This window comes from Bufo bufo, chromosome 4, assembly GCF_905171765.1.
Source record: "Bufo bufo chromosome 4, aBufBuf1.1, whole genome shotgun sequence".
In the NCBI taxonomy this organism is placed as follows: Eukaryota; Metazoa; Chordata; class Amphibia; order Anura; family Bufonidae; genus Bufo; species Bufo bufo.
In genome coordinates, this window is record NC_053392.1 from 220,750,751 (window position 1) to 220,773,328 (window position 22,578).

General features: G+C 44.1%; 1 protein-coding gene across 8 annotated transcripts in view; it reads right to left on the reverse strand.

The window, feature by feature from the left end:
- The window catches only part of DLG1 (discs large MAGUK scaffold protein 1), a 289,003-nt gene that overhangs the window by 152,265 nt on the left and 114,160 nt on the right, over positions 1-22,578 (reverse strand). Inside the window, exon 1 of one of the 8 annotated variants that reach the window (XM_040428320.1) lies at positions 5,163-5,541. The exons of the other annotated variants lie outside the window; for them this stretch is intronic. Within the exon in view, the coding sequence (XP_040284254.1) occupies positions 5,163-5,396 (234 nt within the window). The 5' untranslated portion in view covers positions 5,397-5,541. Of the gene's footprint in view, positions 1-5,162; positions 5,542-22,578 lie in introns of those variants that run through there. 8 annotated transcript variants of the gene reach the window in all.

A 22,578-nucleotide genomic window follows, 5' to 3' on the forward strand; every position in this document is an offset into this window, starting at 1 on the left:
AATAGGCAATCTACTGACGGCAAATAACTAGATCGCATAGGGAAGAGTGATGGCATTAGCAATCACGCTTCCCCATACTGTGGAGGTGATCGCTGCATGTAAGAGTAGCAGTCTCCTCCACTACAAGCAGATGATTGCCAGGAAGGAACGCTTCCCTCCCAATCTTCTGCCAGATTTACACCAACACATTATCTGACCAATTGCTGTCCAATCAGACCAATAGTTGGTGTGTATAACTAAAGATGTGTGTCTAAACAGCCATCTGACCAATGATTGCTCAGAAAATCTGTCAGATAATCTGTTGGTGTAATACAGCCTTAAGCCTAATAGGCGCCACTTCTTGGTCTGTACAGATCACTTTAGTGCAGTTACCTGCTTATCTGGGATTCTAATCCTGCCGGTAATGATATCACCTCTGTGTATAGATAAGACCGGATCCACCATTCACAACAGAGGATTGTCAAAGCTTCTCTATGCTTTCCTTGTACAATGATCTCTGCACAGGTTACAGAGCATGCCCAGAAAACTCTCCATAGAACTCACCGAGGTCCCTCCTGACCATTGTGTCCACGGACCATGTGGTGCCGTAAGGTAATGTTCTTAATGCGTTCTAAATGTTGTTAAGAATGGCTCAGGCAAGATAATCATGTTCAGGAAATAGAATTTAAAAAAATATATATAAAAATCAGGAAAAAAAATAAACAGGAAACTGCAAAAAATTATATATGTGTCACTATATGGTTTTAAATGGCAGAAAAAAAATTGTTAACATTTCCTTTAAGGGAAAAGAAAAGGGAGCACTGCTGTGTTTAGTGCTGGTGCTGTGTAAGCAGCAGGTTAGTGTGTGTGCGCGGTTTTTTTACTAGTTAGATTGTTCTCATATAGTAGAGGGGTATGGATTCATTTGCACACGGCAGTGTCTGTATTTCAGTCCACAAACAATGGATCTGCAAAATACGGATTCAAGAGAGGACCTGCTCTGTAATTTGTGAAAATACCACACGGATCCACTAAAATTACCAATGTGTGTGCTCCAATGTCAACTCACCATCGCCAGCACTGCAGTATGTCGGCACTATATAAGCAACATAAATAAAATAAATGGGATCTTTTCAGGCACCTGTTTTAATAATGGACATACTCGCATGTAAGCTGGACCTCAACCGCGACACTACTAATCCCCTGTGGTCATACCCTTAGTCTCCCAGCTCATTTTTTACTCCTTTTAGAGGTCAACGTTCCCAACAGGCTCCCAGTGTTTAAAAATCAAAAGTTAAAAACCACATTGTATACTTTTTTTTTATTTTACTGTGTGCCTCTTTATACAAGTGCAGCAGACTACACCAAAAGGAATGCCGACCCATAATTGCCTAAATGGCCTAATGCAAAAAAATAATAAAAAAAGACTTTTGGCACATGCTGGTTTCAACCATACGGAAAAAGTGAGGTGTGAACAGAGTCAGAAAGTGGTTTGTGATCAGAACTGCACGGTGGTCGTTTTCCACGAATATCTATAGAAATTGTCAATACATAATACCTGCTGGGTGCCGAGAAGAGCTCGGATGGGTCAGCCTCATCTCTATCATAGATTCTGTCAAAAATATGCAACAAAATAACTCTGCATGCTGCGCTATTTTGTCAGATAATCTGCAGGGCTGCATGACGCAAACCTGATAGATTCCATTACAGCCAATGAGATCCACTGGGCACCACTGGTGTCAGTCATGTGACGGATCTGGTGCTTCTGTGATTTTTTAGGTTTTGCTCCTCTAAGGCTACTTTCACACCTGCGTTCAGGTGTCTGCTCGTGAGCTCCGTTTGAAGGGGCTCACGAGCGGTCCTGAACGCAGCCGTCTGGCCCTAATGCATTCTCAGTGGAGGCGGATCCGCTCAGAATGCATCCGCCTGCCAGCGCTCAGCCTCCGCTCCGCTCAGTGAGCGGACACCTGAACGCTGCTTGCAGCGTTCGGGTGTTAGCCTGGCCGTGCGGAGGCGAGCGGATCCGTCCACACTTACAATGTAAGTCAATGGGGACGGATCCGCTTGAAAATGACACTATGGCTCAATCTTCAAGCGGATCCGTCCCCCATTGACTTTCAATGTAAAGTCTGAACGGATCCGCTCAGGCTACTTTCACACTTAGAAATTTTTCTAAGTTATAATGCAGACGGATTCGTTCTGAACGGATGCAAACGTCTGCATTATAGGAGCGGATCCGTCTGATGAAACGCTAGTGTGAAAGTAGCCAAAGCTGACTGGGGTCGATTTGAACAAGTCCTAAGCAAACATCTTACAACCAAATAAAAGAAAAATACATGAAAAGGAAGGTTCGCTTTATGAGCTCTCTGAAAAAACCTGTGGGCCTGTAGACCAAGCTATCAGAGTTAGGCCTCCTGCACACGATTATCTGTTTTGTGGTCCACAAATTGCAGATGCAGTGCGTCCCGCAATTTTAGAGAACCCACTGTAAAAACATCTATTCTTGCCGGTAAACTAGGCAAGAATAGGACAGAATCTATAATTTGTGGCCCAGACGCATGAATGCGGATGTGTTTTTTTTTTTTTTTTTTTTTTTTTGCACACATAGAAAAAGGCTCGAGTTCAAGCCGAAACACGTGTCGCTGGGTGCCTGGTCTCCTTTATGGAAGAATAAATTAACACTACTTTGCACAAAGAGTGAAGTGCCAGTCTTTCCTTTGGCGTTTTAAAGTGGGTCTTCCTACCCTGGACGCGAGCATCACGACCTCAGAGAGGAGTGCCGACTGTTTGAACTTTCGTTGTATAGAAATTAATGAGTCTGTGAAAAAAAAGTGGATCGGACACAGACTCTGAACACGGACAACCCCTTTAACGTCTGACAGATTTTACACTAAACAGCCGGCAGCTGGTTATGTATAGTATAGTAAAAGGCTGCATTACAGAAATGGTGTATATAAATATATACATTAAAAAAAAAAAAAAAAGCCTTTATTACACAGGCAGATTTAGCAAACGATTGTCGGGAGGGAAGAGTTCTCCCTCGGCAATTGTCTGCTAGCTAGCGGGGAGACTGGTATTACATGTAGCGATCTCCTGCGCAGAATGGGGAGTAGCAATCGCTAGGTCATCGCTCATCCCCATGCTGTCTCATGCTTAAAAATCTGAATTGCCTGATGAACAAGTTTTTGCCTCCATAGCCTAGAAAGGAAAAACTGCAGACATGTGTAACACTCTCATAATCCAATCTTTAACTGGATGCTACAGCCTCCTCACCAGGGAGATCAAGGGTCCGATTTCTTGATAGGTGGGAGTTCCAGGGTTGGGACTGCTAGCCATCACAGTCATGTATAGCATATTCTGTGCATAGGCATAAGTTGGATTCACACACAGTGGAGGTCACATTTTGATGTCAGTTTTTGGTGTAAAAAAAAATGTTGCAAGACCCCTTTTTACAACTGTGTAGATTTTTACGCTGTCCTCGCCACTTTAGGAGCAGCGGGGGCCAGGACTTTTGCCCTGGCAAATTGACAGGCGTAAAAGAGAAGTGAAAACTACCCCTGTCAAGGGCGAGAATAGCTTTTACTCCAAACGCACGGACTGCCAGAGGTGACCCTAATTTATAATGAGTCGCATGCCTAATCTGGCAGTGCAGGAGGGAAACCAAGACTGGTGTAAAAAGCCAGACTTTGTAAATGACCCCCAGTGTTCCTACCGGTATGATGTGTCACCTCACCGCAGGTTTACCCACAACAAACTCACAGCCTCATGCTGATCTATGATGCTGTGAGTTCAGGTCAGTAAAACCTGCAGTCGGGTCCTGACACATCCAAGTAATACAGACCTAGAACACCGCTGGAACACAGCGGGTACACCTGGCCTCAATGATAACTTAGCTTTTGTAGTTTAACTTTTCTGTCTTTGGTCTCGCTTCTAATCTAAAACAACTGACATGAATGCTAATATACTAAGGAAAATAAATCCACAGATAATTTCTGGCTAGTGTCCAACCTTTATGGTGGTTTTCTACCGGGGTCTATGGACGCTCTTATGGCTCCCAACAAGACTCCTGGAGGTGAAGTAATGCTTTAAATATACACTAAGATGGCAGTAAAAAGTTCTACTTACACGCCCTACTAGTGTTCTGCCAGAATATAAAAACCCTCTCATTACTCCCCATCAATAAATAAATGTAACGCAACACTGGGACAACACCGCAGTGCATTCAGAGGCCTTTCATTCCGTGAAATCTGCTGGCTACTATTACAATAGAATATTACCTTCTCTTTTAAATGGTGTAACTGAATGTTCGAATGAGACATTAAAAATTAATGACAAGTTTATTTTACTACAGTGTAGACAACTTACAAAAGGGCATACATACGCATGCATATTGTTACAAACTGTATTATTTAGTTTTAAAAAACATAAAAAATAAAATAAAAAACACACCGCCTTATTCAATAACCACCAACATCTCACTAGTGTTAGCTATGCGTGCAGGGCTGAGGCTAGAACAGAACCGAATAAAGTATTTGCATAGTCAGCTCTTCCCCCTCAAGCTGTCGCCAACAATTACGGTTTATGTTGGGAATACAGAGTGAAGGCACGTTATAAAATGTGATGTCCGATAAAGTAAACATTTATTTTTGGCTCCTCCTCAAGGAGTCTTGCTGATTCTCTGTGACACAAGTTCCTTAGTGTGAATCATTCTCAGCGCTACCCAGAGGTGAGGGTTAAAGCGTGCGTGAGTATATGTGCCTGTGTGCGGATAGATATACAATAGACATAGATATGTACAGATTATTTAAATACAGCTTTTTGGTAAGCATGTAACCCCTATTAATTACACTGTAGGCTGCCCACATTAAATATTTCAATTTCCCATGTACAACATATCAGGATGATCACTTTCTCTGGACACAAACCAAGAGAAGCATTGAGAGCAATTAAACTACATCTCATGCTGCAGAGTAAACGAAAGAGCACAATCCATTTAGGAGATTTTAATCTAATCCTACACCCAGCGCAGCACAAGCGGGTGAATTGACAAGACAAAGAAGAAAAAAAAACACCCCCCCACAAATTAATATTCCATTCTCACAACCTAAATCCAAAATACATTTACGCCAAAACGTCCAAATAATTGACAGATAGAAGAGTAATTACAACAAGTGGCAAGTTACCTGGGCGGAGCTGGCGGCAACTGAGATGCAGTCAATAAAGCTGTGCCTGCGAGTAAAAAAAGCCACTATCTGCTGCCATCGAGAAGGTTCTGGCTCAGCTCTAAGCTCCTCTGTAGAGCCCTTCTTTGCCCATAGCTTCTGTTTTGGGCCTACTGAGCTATGACTGGAGCTAGTATTGCCCCCTCGATTGGCGCGGGAGTATAGGAGTGTGTTGTTTCCGAAAATGTAATTCATCTCTGCAGCTCTGCAGGTGGTTGCCAGGCAGTCTTACTCTTCTACCAGCTGCCGAGTGGTGAAGGATCAGCAAGAACTGCAGATAGAATTACAGCAGCATCACATCCAAATCAGAAAGCAAAAATCCTGGTCCCTTGCTGTGCTCATTGTTCTCCCTTGGAGTCTAGCCATGCAGAACACTATACCTGTTACATGTCTAGAAAGGTAGTGCTCATTGCCGCAGCAAAAAGGAGAGAAAAGGAAGACGGCAATTCAAGTAGCATCTGCTGCCCATGATTTCCTTGCCTCTGAGGTCTGCAGGGATCAAAAGCTGCTCTTCTTTTGTTAGCTGATAACTAGGCAGACTGAAGCCAGGAAGTGAGGTCGATTAGCAGGTAGGATGCTGCAAGCATTTGACTGCAAGGACCCACTGGGGCTGCCTGATTTAATGCACTGGGTGGGGAAAGGCTAGATCACAAATTACCAAGTTTCAATCACCGCATGTAGTCGAGCCCAATGACACTCTCCCTGTTGACATAAATAATACATAGGAGCTGCACAAAAGCAGCCAAAGTAAATACTAATTGATTTTCCTCATAGACAATTAGTTAAGTGTTCTCAGATAAACAGCAACTAAAATGTCCGGTTTAGGGTATCTCACAAGAAATGAACAATATTCCTGGAACGGCTACATTAGCATTGATTTTGTGGAGCCTTCTGCCTTCAGAAATAAGAAACCTTATAATGGGGAGAAATCCATTTTAAAAGACGTTTGTGCGGACATAATACCACAGTATTACAGCCACAACACTCCATGTATAAAGCAGCCGCCGGGATCGAAAAAACAAGTCACTTCTAATGGGGAAAACATCTGTTTCTTCTAATAAAGATTACAGTCCTCTACAGACTGTGACAGAAGTAGGCAAAATGCCCACCATGTCCCCTGAAATGACTCAGCCCTTCAGTTCCTTATAAGTATACAAGTCCGAGAAGACCTCAGATGACACTTAAAACATCAGTTCAGCCGTAAAGTATTGCTTACCCTTAAAGGGGCCTTCCATGCAGGAAAATACCTGCTGCTATAACAGAGCGGTGACGTCAGGACAAGCACTTCAGCTGCACTGCTGTAACAGGACTTTAATGCAAAGCACACAAGCTGCAACCGTCTGAGCACATGAAACTTCACCTAAAATATCCAAGGAGCAGAGGAAAAGCAGCATAGAATAGGCTATGTTCATACTATGGTGTTAAAGGGGTTGTCCACCTCTTATTAAGCGATGGTCTATTCTCAGGATAGCCCATCACTAGCTGATTGGCAAGGGCCCCACCGATCAGTTGTTCGACAATAGTCTGGTGGCAAGGGTCCAACACCCCACACCGATCAGTTGTTCGACAATAGTCTGGTGGCAAGGGTCCAACACCCCACACCGATCAGTTGTTCGACAATAGTCTGGTGGCAAGGGTCCAACACCCCACACCGATCAGTTGTTCGACAATAGTCTGGCGGCAAGGGTCCAACAGCCCACACCGATCAGTTGTTCGACAATAGTCTGGTGGCAAGGGTCCAACACCCCACACCGATCAGTTGTTCGACAATAGTCTGGCGGCAAGGGTCCAACACCCCACACCCACAACGATCAGGTGTTCAACAGTCCTGCACCAGAAGCAGACAACTTCTACTTTGTGGTGGACTTGTCAGCAATGAAACCAGACCTAAAATGCCATATCAGTCACTGGTAGAAATGGAAGGGGCGGTGTTGAAAACCAAAAGGGACACTGTGCCTTTTGGAGCTGTGCACTAGTTCACAGCAGTTTGTTATATGGGGGAAACCCACTAGTCACATGCTGATGGTATAAGGATAGTGTTTAACCATCAAAAACCCCTTTATCCCTATTACCAGGACAAAATGCTGGAAAAACCTTGCTTAATAGCAGTTTAATGCATATTACAATGAAGATGGGAGGGGTCATTTTTAAAAGGCAAAATTACACATCCTTAAACGTTTACATGATATTCAATAGGATATGCCATATACGCATGACAGGCATGGGTCCCACCATTAGACTTTACACCCATAGGGAGGGACAGTGACCCCCCCCCCCCCCCCATTTGTTGATTCACAGCAGCTGCTGCATCTATAGCCCAATTCTCCTGGATCGTCCTAGAGGTTCCTATAAAAAGGGGTGCTCTCATGAATGAGTTGGCAAATCTCCCAAGTCTCCCAGAAAGTAGACCTCCATGTACTTTAAACGTATGTGGCGCTGGAATGCCTCTGTCACACAAACGTCCATAGATGGGATGGGCAGCACACGAAAAGGGCGAAGCCTGTCAAAAAGGAAGGTGCAACAGGCAAAAGAACTCTGGCATCATCTGCGACCCTCTCTCCCGGAGACTACAATCAAGAAGTTGGCAAGTATGGGCTATAGACCCCAATGGAGAGATGGAAGCATTTGCTTCTTTCCGTGTGACAAGGTCTCCATCCACTTCTGCAGGAACATCAGCCAGTGTGAATGAGGGCTGCAGGAGATCTGGTGGAGATGCCATCAGCGTTGAAGATGGAGTACCATTTTAAGCAAACGCACACTCTGTTTTGTCTCCATCTTGCCTTTGATTAATAGAATATCCACTCTATAATACACAAGATGCTAAGTGACAGAAAGAACATGCATCATTAATAAATCTTCACCTTGAGCAGTAAGACGAGGCAGAAATATTTAAGATCAATAGGTACTTGCCAATGGAGTACCACTTAGAATTCATTCAATATAGTTAAATTTTAAATAGGCTTGAAAGCATAGACGTTAATTTTTGTTCAAGGCTTATGGTGTTGTAAAAGAAACTGTGCACCAAAAATACCAACATAATGGTAATTGCTCCAGAAAATTCAAACTGATGCAAAATGTTTATATGTAACTTGGATATCATCATTAGGAAAGCAGAGAATGCACACTTGTTAGGTTAAAGGGGTTGTGTCACTTCACTAAGTGGCATTCATCATGTAGAGAAAGTTACTACAAGCCACTTACTAATGTATTGTTATTGTCCATGTTGCCTCCTTTGCTGGCCGGATTCATTTTTCCATCACATTATATACTGATCATTTCCATGGTTACGACCACCCTACAATGCAGCAGTGAGGGTCGTGCTTGCACTTTACAGGAAAAAGCGCCAGCCTATTTGGTGTCTGGGAACATGGGAGCACACATAGCCCTGCGCTTTTTCCTATAATGTGTAAGCACGACCACCACTGATGGATTGCAGGGTGGTCATAACCATGGAGACGAGCAGTGTATAATGTGATGGAAAAATGAATCCAGCCAGCAAAGGAGGCAATATGGACAATCACAATATATTAGTGTCTTGTAGTAACTTTCTCTACATGATAAATGCCATTTGCTGAAGGGTATTGTGACTACAAACATGGCATATCCCTCTCCAGCGACAGGTGCACACCGGAGACGCAGTGGGTATGTGAATGTGCTCAGTTCTTTCCACACAAGTCTTTAGAGTTATGGAAACCGCTCATGTACATGGAGATACGCACTGCCAATCATGCACAATGTCTCTGCATATGCAGGCTTTCTTCAGGGAGTCACCACTGTTTAAATCTCATCCACCTTTCTTCTACTATTATACGCTGCAGATTTTCCATACAATCTCACAGCATTGACACCAAATCAGGCCATACCCTTAGGTCCCAATCACAAGTCAAGTTCTCCACAGCCAGCACGTGTATCCACTGACTTTAAAGGGGTTATACAGAGATTTGATAATGATGGCCTATCTTCAGGATAGATAATCAATATCAGATCAGCGCGGGTTCAACTCCCGGAACCCCCACCAATCAGCTGTTCAGACCGCAGTACTCCATGAGCGCATTAGGCCTCTTCCTAGGCCAGTGACATCACCACACATCGGTCCATCCTAAGCAGAGGCCATCAATATCAAATTTCCCATATCCCTGAAGACATGCAATACTTTGGTCCAGGATGTGTACCAAACAAGTCCACTGAAGTCTATGGATGCATGAAAACAACAGATGGCATCATGGTAAACAAGTGACTCAGGGCAAAAAAGGACATATGGACCAAACACGGACCCTTCTGAAACATGAATAAATCATAAAACACTGTTCATCTTGTCACAGACATGTCAATGAGGCCTTATAAAATTGGATTTCTGGATGTAAGGGGAGGTGCACCCCAATGTGATCATTAGCTTGTGCAGCCTGGTTATACTACCATATGTAGCCTATAAGGCAGTTTTGGGGTACAATACAGTGTATAAGGGACTAAAACTAAAATAAACAGTGTTTAAAATTAGCAGCAGCAAAGTGGAGGATGCATGAGATTTTAAGACAACTACACACTGCAGAAAAAACCTGCAGCACAAGCTGCCCACGGTGGGATTTTAAATCAGCAGTATGTTAATTAATCATGAAATCCACACCAAAATCCTAATGTAAGGCTACATGCACACAACCATGTGCCCCCCCCCGTGGCCGTATTGCGGACCGCATAGAGCGGGTCCGCAACACAGGGGCACTGGCCGTGTGCATTCCGCATCACGGACCCATTCACTTGAATGTGTCCGCAATCACGGAGATGCGTAACAGAGGCACGGATCAGAACCACTCGGAAGCACTACGGAGTGCTTCCGTGGTGTTTGTGGCGGTGCCTCCGCACAGCAAAAAAGTAGCGCATGCACTACTTTTTTGTGGTGCGGACCATCGGATGCGGATCACTTGAATGGGGTCTGCGATCCGCATGCGGCTGCCCCACGGTCTGTGCATTGCGAAACACAATTTGCAGTCCGCAGCACGGGCACAGAGCCCTAACGTTTGTGTGCATGTAGCCTAACTCATGAACAGTTTACTGCAGATTTGGCAAATTACGTCCCGTGTGGATGTAACTCATACTTCACATGACTAGCTAAAAGTGCAGTCATCCTAACCTCCTGACTGGACAAACTTTAAAACGGAGATGCCGCAGTGATAGTAGCCCCAAAGCGTTGTCTGGCCTAGGTGCAGACCAACCCAATCCTCGGAACTGGAAGTATCTTGGTCCCAGGACCCCTACTGCCAATCACTGGCCTCTGTTGCCACGTGTTAGAACACACAATGTGATACCATATGTGCACTTTTTTAACCACTTTTACAATATTAAACCACTTATGGGGAAATTATAATTTTTTTTTATTTTAATAAACTTTGTTACCCTTTAAGGGTCCATTCACAAGTCTGCAAAATGGGTCCGCTTCCGTTCCGCAATTTTGTGGAACGGGTGTGGACCCATTCATTTTCAATGGGGCCGGAATGTGATGTCCACATCCACATTTGCGGATCCGCACTTCCGCATTCGTGCTTGCGTTTCCGCAAAAAAATAGAACATGTCCTATTCTTGTCACTCAACTGCATTTTCTATTATAGTGCCGGCGATGGGCAGTCCGCAAAATGCGGAATGCACATTGCCGCTGTCCGTGTTTTGCAGATCCACAATTTGCGGATCTGCCAAACACTTACGGACGTGTGAATGGACCCTAAATACGTATTCCCCCCCCCCCCCCCCCCCCCCCCCAGTGCAATATTGTGGACTCTTTTAAAACTCAGTGATATACGTGTATACATTATAGTCTATTCCTGTAAGACAGACCGACTGCCTATTCGGCTATAGCTAAGGGCTCATGCCCACAAATGTAAGGGCTCTGTGCCCGTATTGCAGACCGCAATATATGGTCAATGACAGTGTGCACTCCGTGCTGCGGCAGGCCTCGGGGGCCTTGGTTAGTGCCATGACAATGCATTGGCATCCTGAAACTGCATTCGCAGGGGCCAGCAGGACAGAGGGAGCCCCTTCCTCTGTCTAAATGCCATAGCATTTAGCAGATTAAACAGTTACAGCAGGAGCCAACTGTCAGTCAGTGCCGGGCCCCTGTGGCCCTATAATAAAATGCATGTGTGGGGTTAATATCTATTACATGATTCTGATGAAAATCAAAATCATACTTCATTGAAATGGCAAAATCAATCAAATTAATAGACTATCAATCTTCCAGCCATAAGCAAACACTTATTCGGCGGACAGCCATTACTCTTGACTCCTACACACATGCATGCAGTGTTTGGCTGGGAGTGCATGTTCTCTCATAGGGGGAGGGAAGCAAGCAGTCACCAGATCCCTCAGTGGCTTCTCTCTCGTAGGAACAAAGGATCAGGAATGTTGGCATGCAACATACCCATCTTTTTTAACCCTGGAGTGGGCACACCCCAATAAAAATAAGAATCGGATGGTTCAGCAGACTGTATGGCCACCTACAAGCACAAATACAAACAGGTTAACAGGCTGACCACAAAGTAAGCATGAAAATGACACTAGGAACCAACTCCTGTATCATTACAACAATAACGTAGGAATCTTTTTATATGGATTTCTAGAATTCCCAAAAACTACAAGGCATCAAGCCCTCTAACATTAATCTCCACCACTGCACAGTCTTCGAGGACAGAGGTGAAAAAGACAAGGCGCACACCCATCCACAGAACACACCGACTGGAATGTAGTTTGTAGTCACCGAGGTGGAAAAATAATGTAAAAGGACAGAAACAGGTCTTCCTTACATGGAGAGTGATGGAATGAAATATTAAAAAGCAACAGCACGTCATAAATAATGCAGCACTCTGTGGAGGGAATAAAAAAAATAAGGGAACAAACCAATGCCAGCCATTCAGCCGCAGAAAACCTCTCACCCATCCAATGCACAGACGTGAGCGCACCCTGGAGGCGTACACTACATGTTCACTTTAGTGAAAAAGGTTCTGTTTCGCTTTCTTGGAGGTGCACCCACGACCAGCACTTTTTTTTTTCTTTTTTTTTTAGAAGTTTATAATAATTAATATTTCAATTACACTCATCACAGCACACACAGCCCGGCCATACTGTGGCACTGCATACACGTGAAGGTTCATTTATTAAAGGTGAAAAACATCCTTGGTCTGCGTGTGATGATAAAAAGGCAAAAATAGACAGAGGATCTGATTGTCTAACCACTGGAGCAGTCTCAAACTTCCACTGCCCCCTGCTGGTCATTAATCAAAACAGAAACCAAAGGGAAGCACTTTAACCACTTAACAACCAAGCTAAACCGAAGGATGAATTTTATCAGCTTTTCTTAAAAAAAAAGCTTTGCAGTCTGGACATTTATGGCATATCCACAGGACATGACATATTAGGGGTGGGTGATATACGATATAAACTATATAAATTCAGGCAACGATATAGATTTTGTCTATATAGCCATATCGCGATAGATGACCACGGAGCGGTAGTGAATTGAAGAAGCTTCTCACTCACTGCTCCGTGGCTTCCCGACTCTGCACTGGCCCGGCCTTGCATGCACACAGTCAGCGCGCTGGCTGACTGTGTGCGTGACGTCGGGACCCTCCCAGTGCATGCTGGGAAGAAGACGCTGTCCGTCTCCTGCGGACTCCATCAGCCAGCCACGCACCCTGCAGGAAAGGTAAGTATATTAGCAGGGGCCCGAATCTACCGGGTGGTGGGGGGGTGGATGGCTATGGCATGGGGCTGATGGCGCTGGCTGGGGGACATGATGATGGTGGCAATGGCATGGGGCTGATGGAGCTGGCTGGGGGACATGATGATGGTGGCAATGACATGGGGCAGATGGCGCTGGCTGGGAGACATGATGATGGTGGCAATGGCATGGGGCTGAAGAGCTTGCTGGGGGAGATGAATGATGGCAAATGGCAATGGCATGGGGCTGATGGCGCTGGCTGGGGGACATGATGATGGTGGCAATGGCATGGGGCTGAAGAGCTGGCTGGGGGAGATGAATGATGGCAAATGGCAATGGCATGGGGCTGATGGCACTGGCTGGGAACATGGATGATGGCAAATGGTAAAATTTGCACTTTATTTTAAACAATTTTGTGTTTTACTAATACTTCATCTTTACATTGTTTGGAAAAAGATCTGTTACAAAATACAAATTTAAAAAAATTTCTTGAAAAGTTTTGTAATTTGTATACATACAGAAGAAAATAATATATCACGATATATCGTTATATCGCACATGCTTCAAATTATATCGCGATATAGATTTTAGGCCATATCGCCCAGCCCTATGACATATGTCCAAAAGGTGCCGGTCCCACCTCAGGGACCATCTCCCATGAAGAATGGGGTCAAGTTGCACACTGCTGGGAAAGGAGAGGTGCTTGAGCATGTGTGGCTCTCCATTAACTTCACTAGGACTCTGTAAAACAGCCCAGCGCACTTGCTCAGCTATTTGTATCTGTCCAGAAGCAACTCCTTTTATGCCTCATTCACACGTCAGTGTTTAGGTCAGTGATCTCCATCAGTGATTGTGAGCCAAAACCAGGAGTGGAGCCTCCACAGACAGAAGGTATAAGGGAAAGATCTGCACCTGTTCTGTGTTTAGACCAACTCCTGGTTTTGGCTCACAATCACTGATGGAAATCACTGACATGTGAATGAGGCTACTTTCACACTAGCGTTAATATTTTCCGGTATAGGATATCAATACCGGGAAAAAAAAGCTTCCATTTTGTCCCCATTCATTGTCAATGGGGACAAAACGTAACTGAACAAAACGGAATACTCCAAAATGCATTCTGTTCCGTTTGGTTGCGTCCTCAAACAGGAGAGCAAACTGCAGCATGCTGCGTTTTGCTTTGCATCCTGCAAGTTAATGGGGACGGATCCGTCCCCCATCAACTTTCAATGGAGTTCATGACGGATCCGTGTTGGCTATGTTAAAGGTAATTTTGGCGAAACCAACCTCGCCACTGGGTGCTGGAGAAGCCTGGTTGCCAGCCTCTTGCCCCAGGATTATGGGCCCTCTCATCAGCCCATGCTAAACTTAAACCCCATGGCGATTTGACTGTGTTTGTGGCATCTGAGCGCTGTTTGGCTATATTGAGCGCTCAGATCCAAGCCATCTGGGGATATGTTGAACGTCTCATGTGTATGGGGATTGCTATACGCTGTATACTCCCCTGGCTATAACTCCTAGCTCTTCTAAGAGCTGTTCCTGCTCTCTGGATTTAGGAGAGGTTCACCCACTGGAGCCTGGAGCCTTGTCGTAGGTCCAGGGTGGGTAGGAGACGGTGAGACCTCAACCAAGCTTCGGCGGTTCGTGGGGTCTGCAGCGCTTACGGTGTCAAGTGGAGTGCTTGGAGTCCTCGGGAAGCGCTAGGAGCATCATTCGACGGTGGTCCCCGGTCGGGGGGCCAGGAGATCTGTTACAGTAATACACACGGATCCATTCATTGTATTATCAGTAATAGAAGCGTTTTTGCTAAACCCTGCCGGATCCAGCAAAACGCTAGTGTCAAAGTAGCCTTAGTTTCTTATTAAAAGGGTTTTCTGGGGAAATAAAAAAAAAAAGAAACAAATAAAAAATAATAATGAACTCCACAAAGGGCAAAAAAAAAAAAAATCACCCTCACCTATCCCCCACCACTCTCAGGCCTCCTGGGGTGGGGCACCACACTACAGCCACTGAGTGGGCCTTTACTGGTGTTTCCTGCATATCGAAATTGTTGAGAGCAAATGGGACTTGACCAGCATTGGCATGGAAGCGGCAGGGGAATCAGTTAGGGAGAAGCTTAAATTATTATTATATTTTTTTTTTTTAACTCTTTGTGGCCCATTTAATATATACCCATTTCCCTGGAACACCCTCTTAAGCCTATATTCACACATTCAAGTCCATAGTGTCTGTTTGCAATAGGCCCATATTTACCTGATGCCTAAGAGTGTCCACTTGGAGTCTGTCGGGCTCGTATACGTCAGTATATATTTTTTCTACTGTACGGATTATCCATTTCAGTCTACTGCACTATTTTACACACTTTGTGATGGATCATGTGATGACCGGAGTGACGTCACCACAGGTCCTGTTGCTCCACACAGCTAAGATGAAGACTGAAGGAGATGCCGGCTCCGCGATCAAGTGGATTAAGGCGAGTTAAATGTTTTATTTTTTTATTTTTAACCCCTCCAGTGCTATTTTAGTATGCATTCTGTATTCAGAATGCTATTATTTTCCCTTATAACCATGTTATAAGGGAAAATAATAAAGATCGGGTCACCATCCCGATCATCTCCTAGCAACCGTGCGTGAAAAACGCACCGCATCCGCACTTGCTTGCGGATGCTTGCAATTTTCATGCAGCCCCATTCACTTCTATGGGGCCTGCGTTGCGTGGAAAACGCACAATATAGAGCATGCTGCGATTTTCACGCAATGCATAAGTGATGCGTGAAAATCACAGCTCATGTGCACAGCCCCATAGAAATGAATGGGTCCAGATTCAGTGCGGGTGCAATGTGTTCATCTCCCGCATTGCGCCCTCGCGGAATACTCGCCCGTGTGAACTCAGCCTAAGAATGCAGCGACTATTATCATTGGCCTGGGTGCAGCTAAACCTCGTTCACTTCAATGGGGCTGAGCCACATCCAAGCCAATGTTAATAGTCGTGACATCACTCGGCCTGCGGAAAACAACATGAAGGCTGCAGCGCTACTGCAAGCGCCGCTGCTTTCTCAAACTACTGTTTGGGTGTCAGACCCCACATATCAGATATTGATGACCTATCCTGAGGACAGGCCATAATTATAAACAGGCTGCACAACCACTAAGACTGGCTTGTAAAACACTGACCTTTGATAAATCTCCCTATATGTTCTCATATGATCTCCCTTGGGACACAACAGGCAGTCTCTCTACCATCTAACACATTGCCATTGCCTTCCTCCCAAGAAAATGAGCCAACCATATATCAAAGATTCCAAAAAGACAGAACACTAAGACCCCTTGCAGACAAGCGTGTCGGATTCAGTCCGGATGCGTTGCCGGTGGGTTCAGGGAAACCCGCGTGAGTTTGCACGCAATTTGTCTGCGATTGCGTTGCATTGTTCAGTTTTTTTCTGCACGAGTGCAAAGTTTTAATGCGTTTTGCACGCGCGTGATAAAAAAACTGAATGTTGGTACCCAGACCTGAACTTCTTCACTGAAGTTTGGGTTTGGGTTCGGTCTTCTGTAGATTTTATTATTTTCCATTATAACATAGTTATAATGGAAAATAATAGCATATACAGAATGCTAAGTAAAATGTCCATTGAGGGGTAAAAAATAAAAATTAGTCAAATCATCCACTTTATTTTTTTTTAACCCTCAATGGACATTTTACTTAACATTCTGTATTAAAGAATGCTATTATTTTCCATTATAACCATGTCATAATGGAAAATAATAAAGTAAAAGGACTTTAACAGGGTCCCGGGGCTCATCCCCACTTATTATCATCATCATCTCCTTAGCAACCATCCGTGAAAAGCACATTGCATCTGCACTTGCTTGTGGATGCAATGTTATTTTCACGCAGCCCCATTCACTTCTAGTGTGAAAAACGCAGAATATAGAAGATGCTGCGATTTTCACGCAACGCACAAGTGATGCGTGGAAAACATCGCTCATGTACACAGCTCCATTGAAATGAATGGGTCAGGATTCAGTGCGGGTGGCAATGCGTTCACGTCATGCATTGCACCCACGTGGAAAACTCGCCCGTGTGAAAGAGACCTAAGGCCTCTTTCACACGAGCAAGACGGTTTGGCTCTGGATGCGTTAAGTGAAACTCGCACCATTTTGCAAGCAAGTTCAGTCAGTTTTTTCTGCGCGGATGCAATGCGTTTAAAAAAACTGAAGGTTTACAAACAACATCTCTTAGCAACCATCAGTGAAAAATCGCAGTGCATCCGCACTTGCTTACAGATGCAATGCGTTTTTCACTGAAACCCCCATTCACTTCTATGGGTCCAGGGCTGCGTAAAAAACGCAGAATATAGAACATGCTGCGTTTTAAAAACACTCATGTACACAGACCCACATCCCGCATTGCACCCGCGCAGAAAACTTGCTCGTGTGAAAGGGGTCTAAGAAAGGGGTATTGAGAGACAATATGGTGTAAGAATTATAAATGGGCAGTATGACACCTATAACACCAGTCATGGAGGATTTTACCCACCCTATGTGGCATGGTAGGGGAATGAAATGAATGGATTAATTTGTTACTGGCTGCCAAGAATACCAGGATGTGAGATTCAACTGAATCATTCCACATCTTAGGTCTCTGCCATTTATCTTTAATGGGTAGAGGTGAGGACATTCTAGCTCATAATAAAAATGTGTAAGGCCTCTTTCACACGGGCGTCCCAGATTTGCTCCAGATGCGTCGCGTGTGTATTGCGGGAAAACCGCACGAGTAGGCACGCAATTGCAGTTTTGACTACGATTGCGTTCTGATGTTCAGTTTTTATCGCGCGTGCAATGCGATTTGCACGCGCGTGATAAAAAACTGAATGTGGTACTCAGACCCGGACTTCTTCACTGAAGTTCAGGTTTGGGTTAGGCATTCTGTAGATTTTATCATTTTCCCTTATAACATGGTTATAAGGAAAAATAATAGCATTCTTAATACAGAATGCTAACAAAAATATGGCTTGAGGGGATAAAAAAAAATGCAAAAAAAATTAACTCACCTCATTCTGAGGTTCGCGCATCATCTTCTTTCTTCATCTTTCAGGACCTGCAAAAGGACCTTTGATGACGTAATTGCGCTCACCATGTGGTGAGCGCGATGACGTCAGTGCAGGTCCTGCTGAATGAAGATATCAAAGGTCCTTTTGCAGGTCCTGAAAGATTTTAAGAAAGAAGACCATGCCGGCTGCGTGAACAACAGGATGAGGTGGGTTAATTTTTATTTTTTATTTATTTTTTTACCCCTCAAGCCATATTTTAGTTACCATTCTGTATTAACCACCTCAGCCCCCAGTGCTTAAACACCCTGAAAGACCAGGCCACTTTTTACACTTCTGACCTACACTACTTTCACCGTTTATTGCTCGGTCATGCAACTTACCACCCAAATGAATTTTACCTCCTTTTCTTCTCACTAATAGAGCTTTCATTTGGTGGTATTTTATTGCTGCTGACATTTTTACTTTTTTTGTTATTAATCGAAATTTAACGATTTTTTTTGCAAAAAAAATGACATTTTTCACTTTCAGTTGTAAAATTTTGCAAAAAAAACGACATCCATCTAGAAATTTTGCTCTAAATTTATAGTTCTACATGTCTTTGATAAAAAAAAAATGTTTGGGTAAAAAAAAAATGGTTTGGGTAAAAGTTATAGCGTTTACAAACTATGGTACAAAAATGTGAATTTCCGCTTTTTGAAGCAGCTCTGACTTTCTGAGCACCTGTCATGTTTCCTGAGGTTCTACAATGCCCAGACAGTACAAACACCCCACAAATGACCCCATTTCTGAAAGTACACACCCTAAGGTATTCGCTGATGGGCATAGTGAGTTCATAGAACTTTTTATTTTTTGTCACAAGTTAGCGGAAAATGATGATTTTTTTTTTTTTTTTTTTTTTCCTTACAAAGTCTCATATTCCACTAACTTGTGACAAAAAATAAAAACTTCTATGAACTCACTATGCCCATCAGCGAATACCTTGGGGTCTCTTCTTTCCAAAATGGGGTCACTTGTGGGGTAGTTATACTGCCCTGGCATTCTAGGGGCCCAAATGTGTGGTAAGGAGTTTGAAATCAAATTCTGTAAAAAATGACCTGTGAAATCCGAAAGGTGCTCTTTGGAATATGGGCCCCTTTGCCCACCTAGGCTGCAAAAAAGTGTCACACATCTGGTATCTCCGTACTCAGGAGAAGGTGGGGAATGTGTTTTGGGGTGTCATTTTATATATACCCATGCTGGGTGAGAGAAATATCTTGGCAAAAGACAACTTTTCCCATTTTTTTATACAAAGTTGTCATTTGACCAAGATATTTATCTCACCCAGCATGGGTATATGTAAAAAGACACCCCAAAACACATTCCTCAACTTCTCCTGAGTACGGGGATACCAGATGTGTGACACTTTTTTGCAGCCTAGGTGGGCAAAGGGGCCCATATTCCAAAGAGCACCTTTCGGATTTCACTCCTCATTTTTTCCTGAATTTGATTTCAAACTCCTTACCACACATTTGGGCCCCTAGAATACCAGGGCAGTATAACTACCCCACAAGTGACCCCATTTTGGAAAGAAGACACCCCAAGGTATTCCGTGAGGGGCATGGCGAGTTCCTAGAATTTTTTATTTTTTGTCACAAGTTAGTGGAAAATGATGATTTTTTATTTTTTTTTTTTTTTTCATACAAAGTCTCATATTCCACAAACTTGTGACAAAAAATAAAAACTTCCATGAACTCACTATGCCCATCAGCGAATACCTTGGGGTCTCTTCTTTCCAAAATGGGGTCACTTGTGGGGTAGTTATACTGCCCTGGCATTCTAGGGGCCCAAATGTGTGGTAAGTAGGTAAATGACCTGTGAAATCCGAAAGGTGCTCTTTGGAATGTGGGCCCCTTTGCCCACCTAGGCTGCAAAAAAGTGTCACACATCTGGTATCTCTGTATTCAGGAGAAGTTGAGGAATGTGTTTTGGGGTGTCTTTTTACATATACCCATGCTGGGTGAGATAAATATCTTGGTCAAATGCCAACTTTGTATAAAAAAATGGGAAAAGTTGTCTTTTGCCAAGATATTTCTCTCACCCAGCATGGGTATATGTAAAATGACACCCCAAAACACATTCCCCAACTTCTCCCAATTACGGAGATACCAGATGTGTGACACTTTTTTGCAGCCGAGGTGGGCAAAGGGGCCCATATTCAAAAGAGCACCTTTCGGATTTCACAGGTCATTTTTTACAGAATTTGATTTCAAACTCCTTACCACACATTTGGGCCCCTAGAATGCCAGGGCAGTATAACTACCCCACAAGTGACCCCATTTTGGAAAGAAGAGACCCCAAGGTATTCGCTGATGGGCAAAGTGAGTTCATGGAAGTTTTTATTTTTTGTCACAAGTTAGTGGAATATGAGACTTTGTATGAAAAAAAAAAAAAAAAAAAAAAAAGCATTTTCCACTAACTTGTGACAAAAAATAAAAAATTCTAGGAACTCGCCATGCCCTTCACGGAATACCTTGGGGTGTCTTCTTTCCAAAATGGGGTCACTTGTGGGGTAGTTATACTGCCCTGGCATTTTCCAGGGGCCCTAATGTGTGGTAAGTAGGTAAATGACCTGTGAAATCCTAAAGGTGCTCTTTGGAATATGGGCCCCTTTGCCCACCTAGGCTGCAAAAAAGTGTCACACATCTGGTATCTCCGTAATCGGGAGAAGTTGGGGAATGTGTTTTGGGGTGTCATTTTACATATACCCATGCTGGGTGAGAGAAATATCTTGGCAAAAGACAATTTTTCCTATTTTTTTATACAAAGTTGGCATTTGACCAAGATATTTCTCTCACCCAGCATGGGTATATGTAAAATGACACCCCAAAACACATTCACCAACTTCTCCTGAGTACGGCGATACCAGATGTGTGACACTTTTTTGCAGCCTAGATGCGCAAAGGTGCCCAAATTCCTTTTAGGAGGGCATTTTTAGACATTTGGATACCAGACTTCTTCTCACGCTTTGGGGCCCCTAGAATGCCAGGGCAGTATAAATACCCCACATGTGACCCCATTTTGGAAAGAAGACACCCCAAGGTATTCAATGAGGGGCATGGCGAGTTCATAGAAATTTTTTTTTTTTGGCACAAGTTAGCGGAAATTGATATTTTTAATTTTTTTCTCACAAAGTCTCCCGTTCCGCTAACTTGGGACAAAAATTTCAATCTTTCATGGACTCAATATGCCCCTCACGGAATACCTGGGGGTGTCTTCTTTCCGAAATGGGGTCACATGTGGGGTATTTATACTGCCCTGGCATTCTAGGGGCCCTAAAGCGTGAGAAGAAGTCTGGAATATAAATGTCTAAAAAATTTTACGCATTTGGATTCCGTGAGGGGTATGGTGAGATTTTATTTTTTGACACAAGTTAGTGGAATATGAGACTTTGTAAGAAAAAAAAAAAATAATTCTGCTAACTTGGGCCAAAAAAATATCTGAATGGAGCCTTACAGAGGGGTGCTAAATGACAGGGGGGTGATCAATGACAGGGGGGTGATCAATGACAGGGGGGTGATCAATGACAGGGGGGTGATCAATGACAGGGGGGTGATCAGGGAGTCTATATGGGGTGATAACCACAGTCATTGATCACGCCCGTGTAAGGCTTCATTCAGACGTCCGGATGCGTTTTGCGGATCCGATCCATCTATCAGTGCATCCGTAAAAATCATGCGGACATCTGAATGGAGCTTTACAGGGGGGTAATCAATGACAGGGGGGTGATCAATGACAGGGGGGTGATCAGGGAGTCTATATGGGGTGATCACCACAGTCATTGATCATGCCCCTGTAAGGCTTCATTCAGACGTCCGGATGCGTTTTGCGGATCCGATCCATCTATCAGTGCATCCGTAAAAATCATGCGGACATCTGAATGGAGCTTTACAGGGGGGTAATCAATGACAGGGGGGTGATCAATGACAGGGGGGTGATCAGGGAGTCTATATGGGGTGATCACCACAGTCATTGATCATGCCCCTGTAAGGCTTCATTCAGACGTCCGGATGCGTTTTGCGGATCGGATCCATCTATCAGTGCATCCGTAAAAATCATGCGGACATCTGAATGGAGCTTTACAGGGGGGTAATCAATGACAGGGGGGTGATCACCACAGTCATTGATCATGCCCCTGTAAGGCTTCATTCAGACGACCGGATGCGTTTTGCGGATCCGATCCATGTATCAGTGCATCCGTAAAAATCATGCGGACATCTGAATGGAGCTTTACAGGGGGGTGATCAGGGAGTCTATATGGGGTGATCACCACAGTCATTGATCATGCCCCTGTAAGGCTTCATTCAGACGTCCGGATGCGTTTTGCGGATCCGATCTATCTATCAGTGCATCCGTAAAAATCATGCGGACATCTGAATGGAGCTTTACCCCCCTGTCATTGATTACCCCCCTGTAAAGCTCCATTCAGATGTCCGCATGATTTTTACGGATGCACTGATAGATGGATCGGATCCGCAAAACGCATCCGGACGTCTGAATGAAGCCTTACAGGGGCATGATCAATGACTGTGGTGATCACCCCATATAGACTCCCTGATCACCCCCCTGTCATTGATTACCC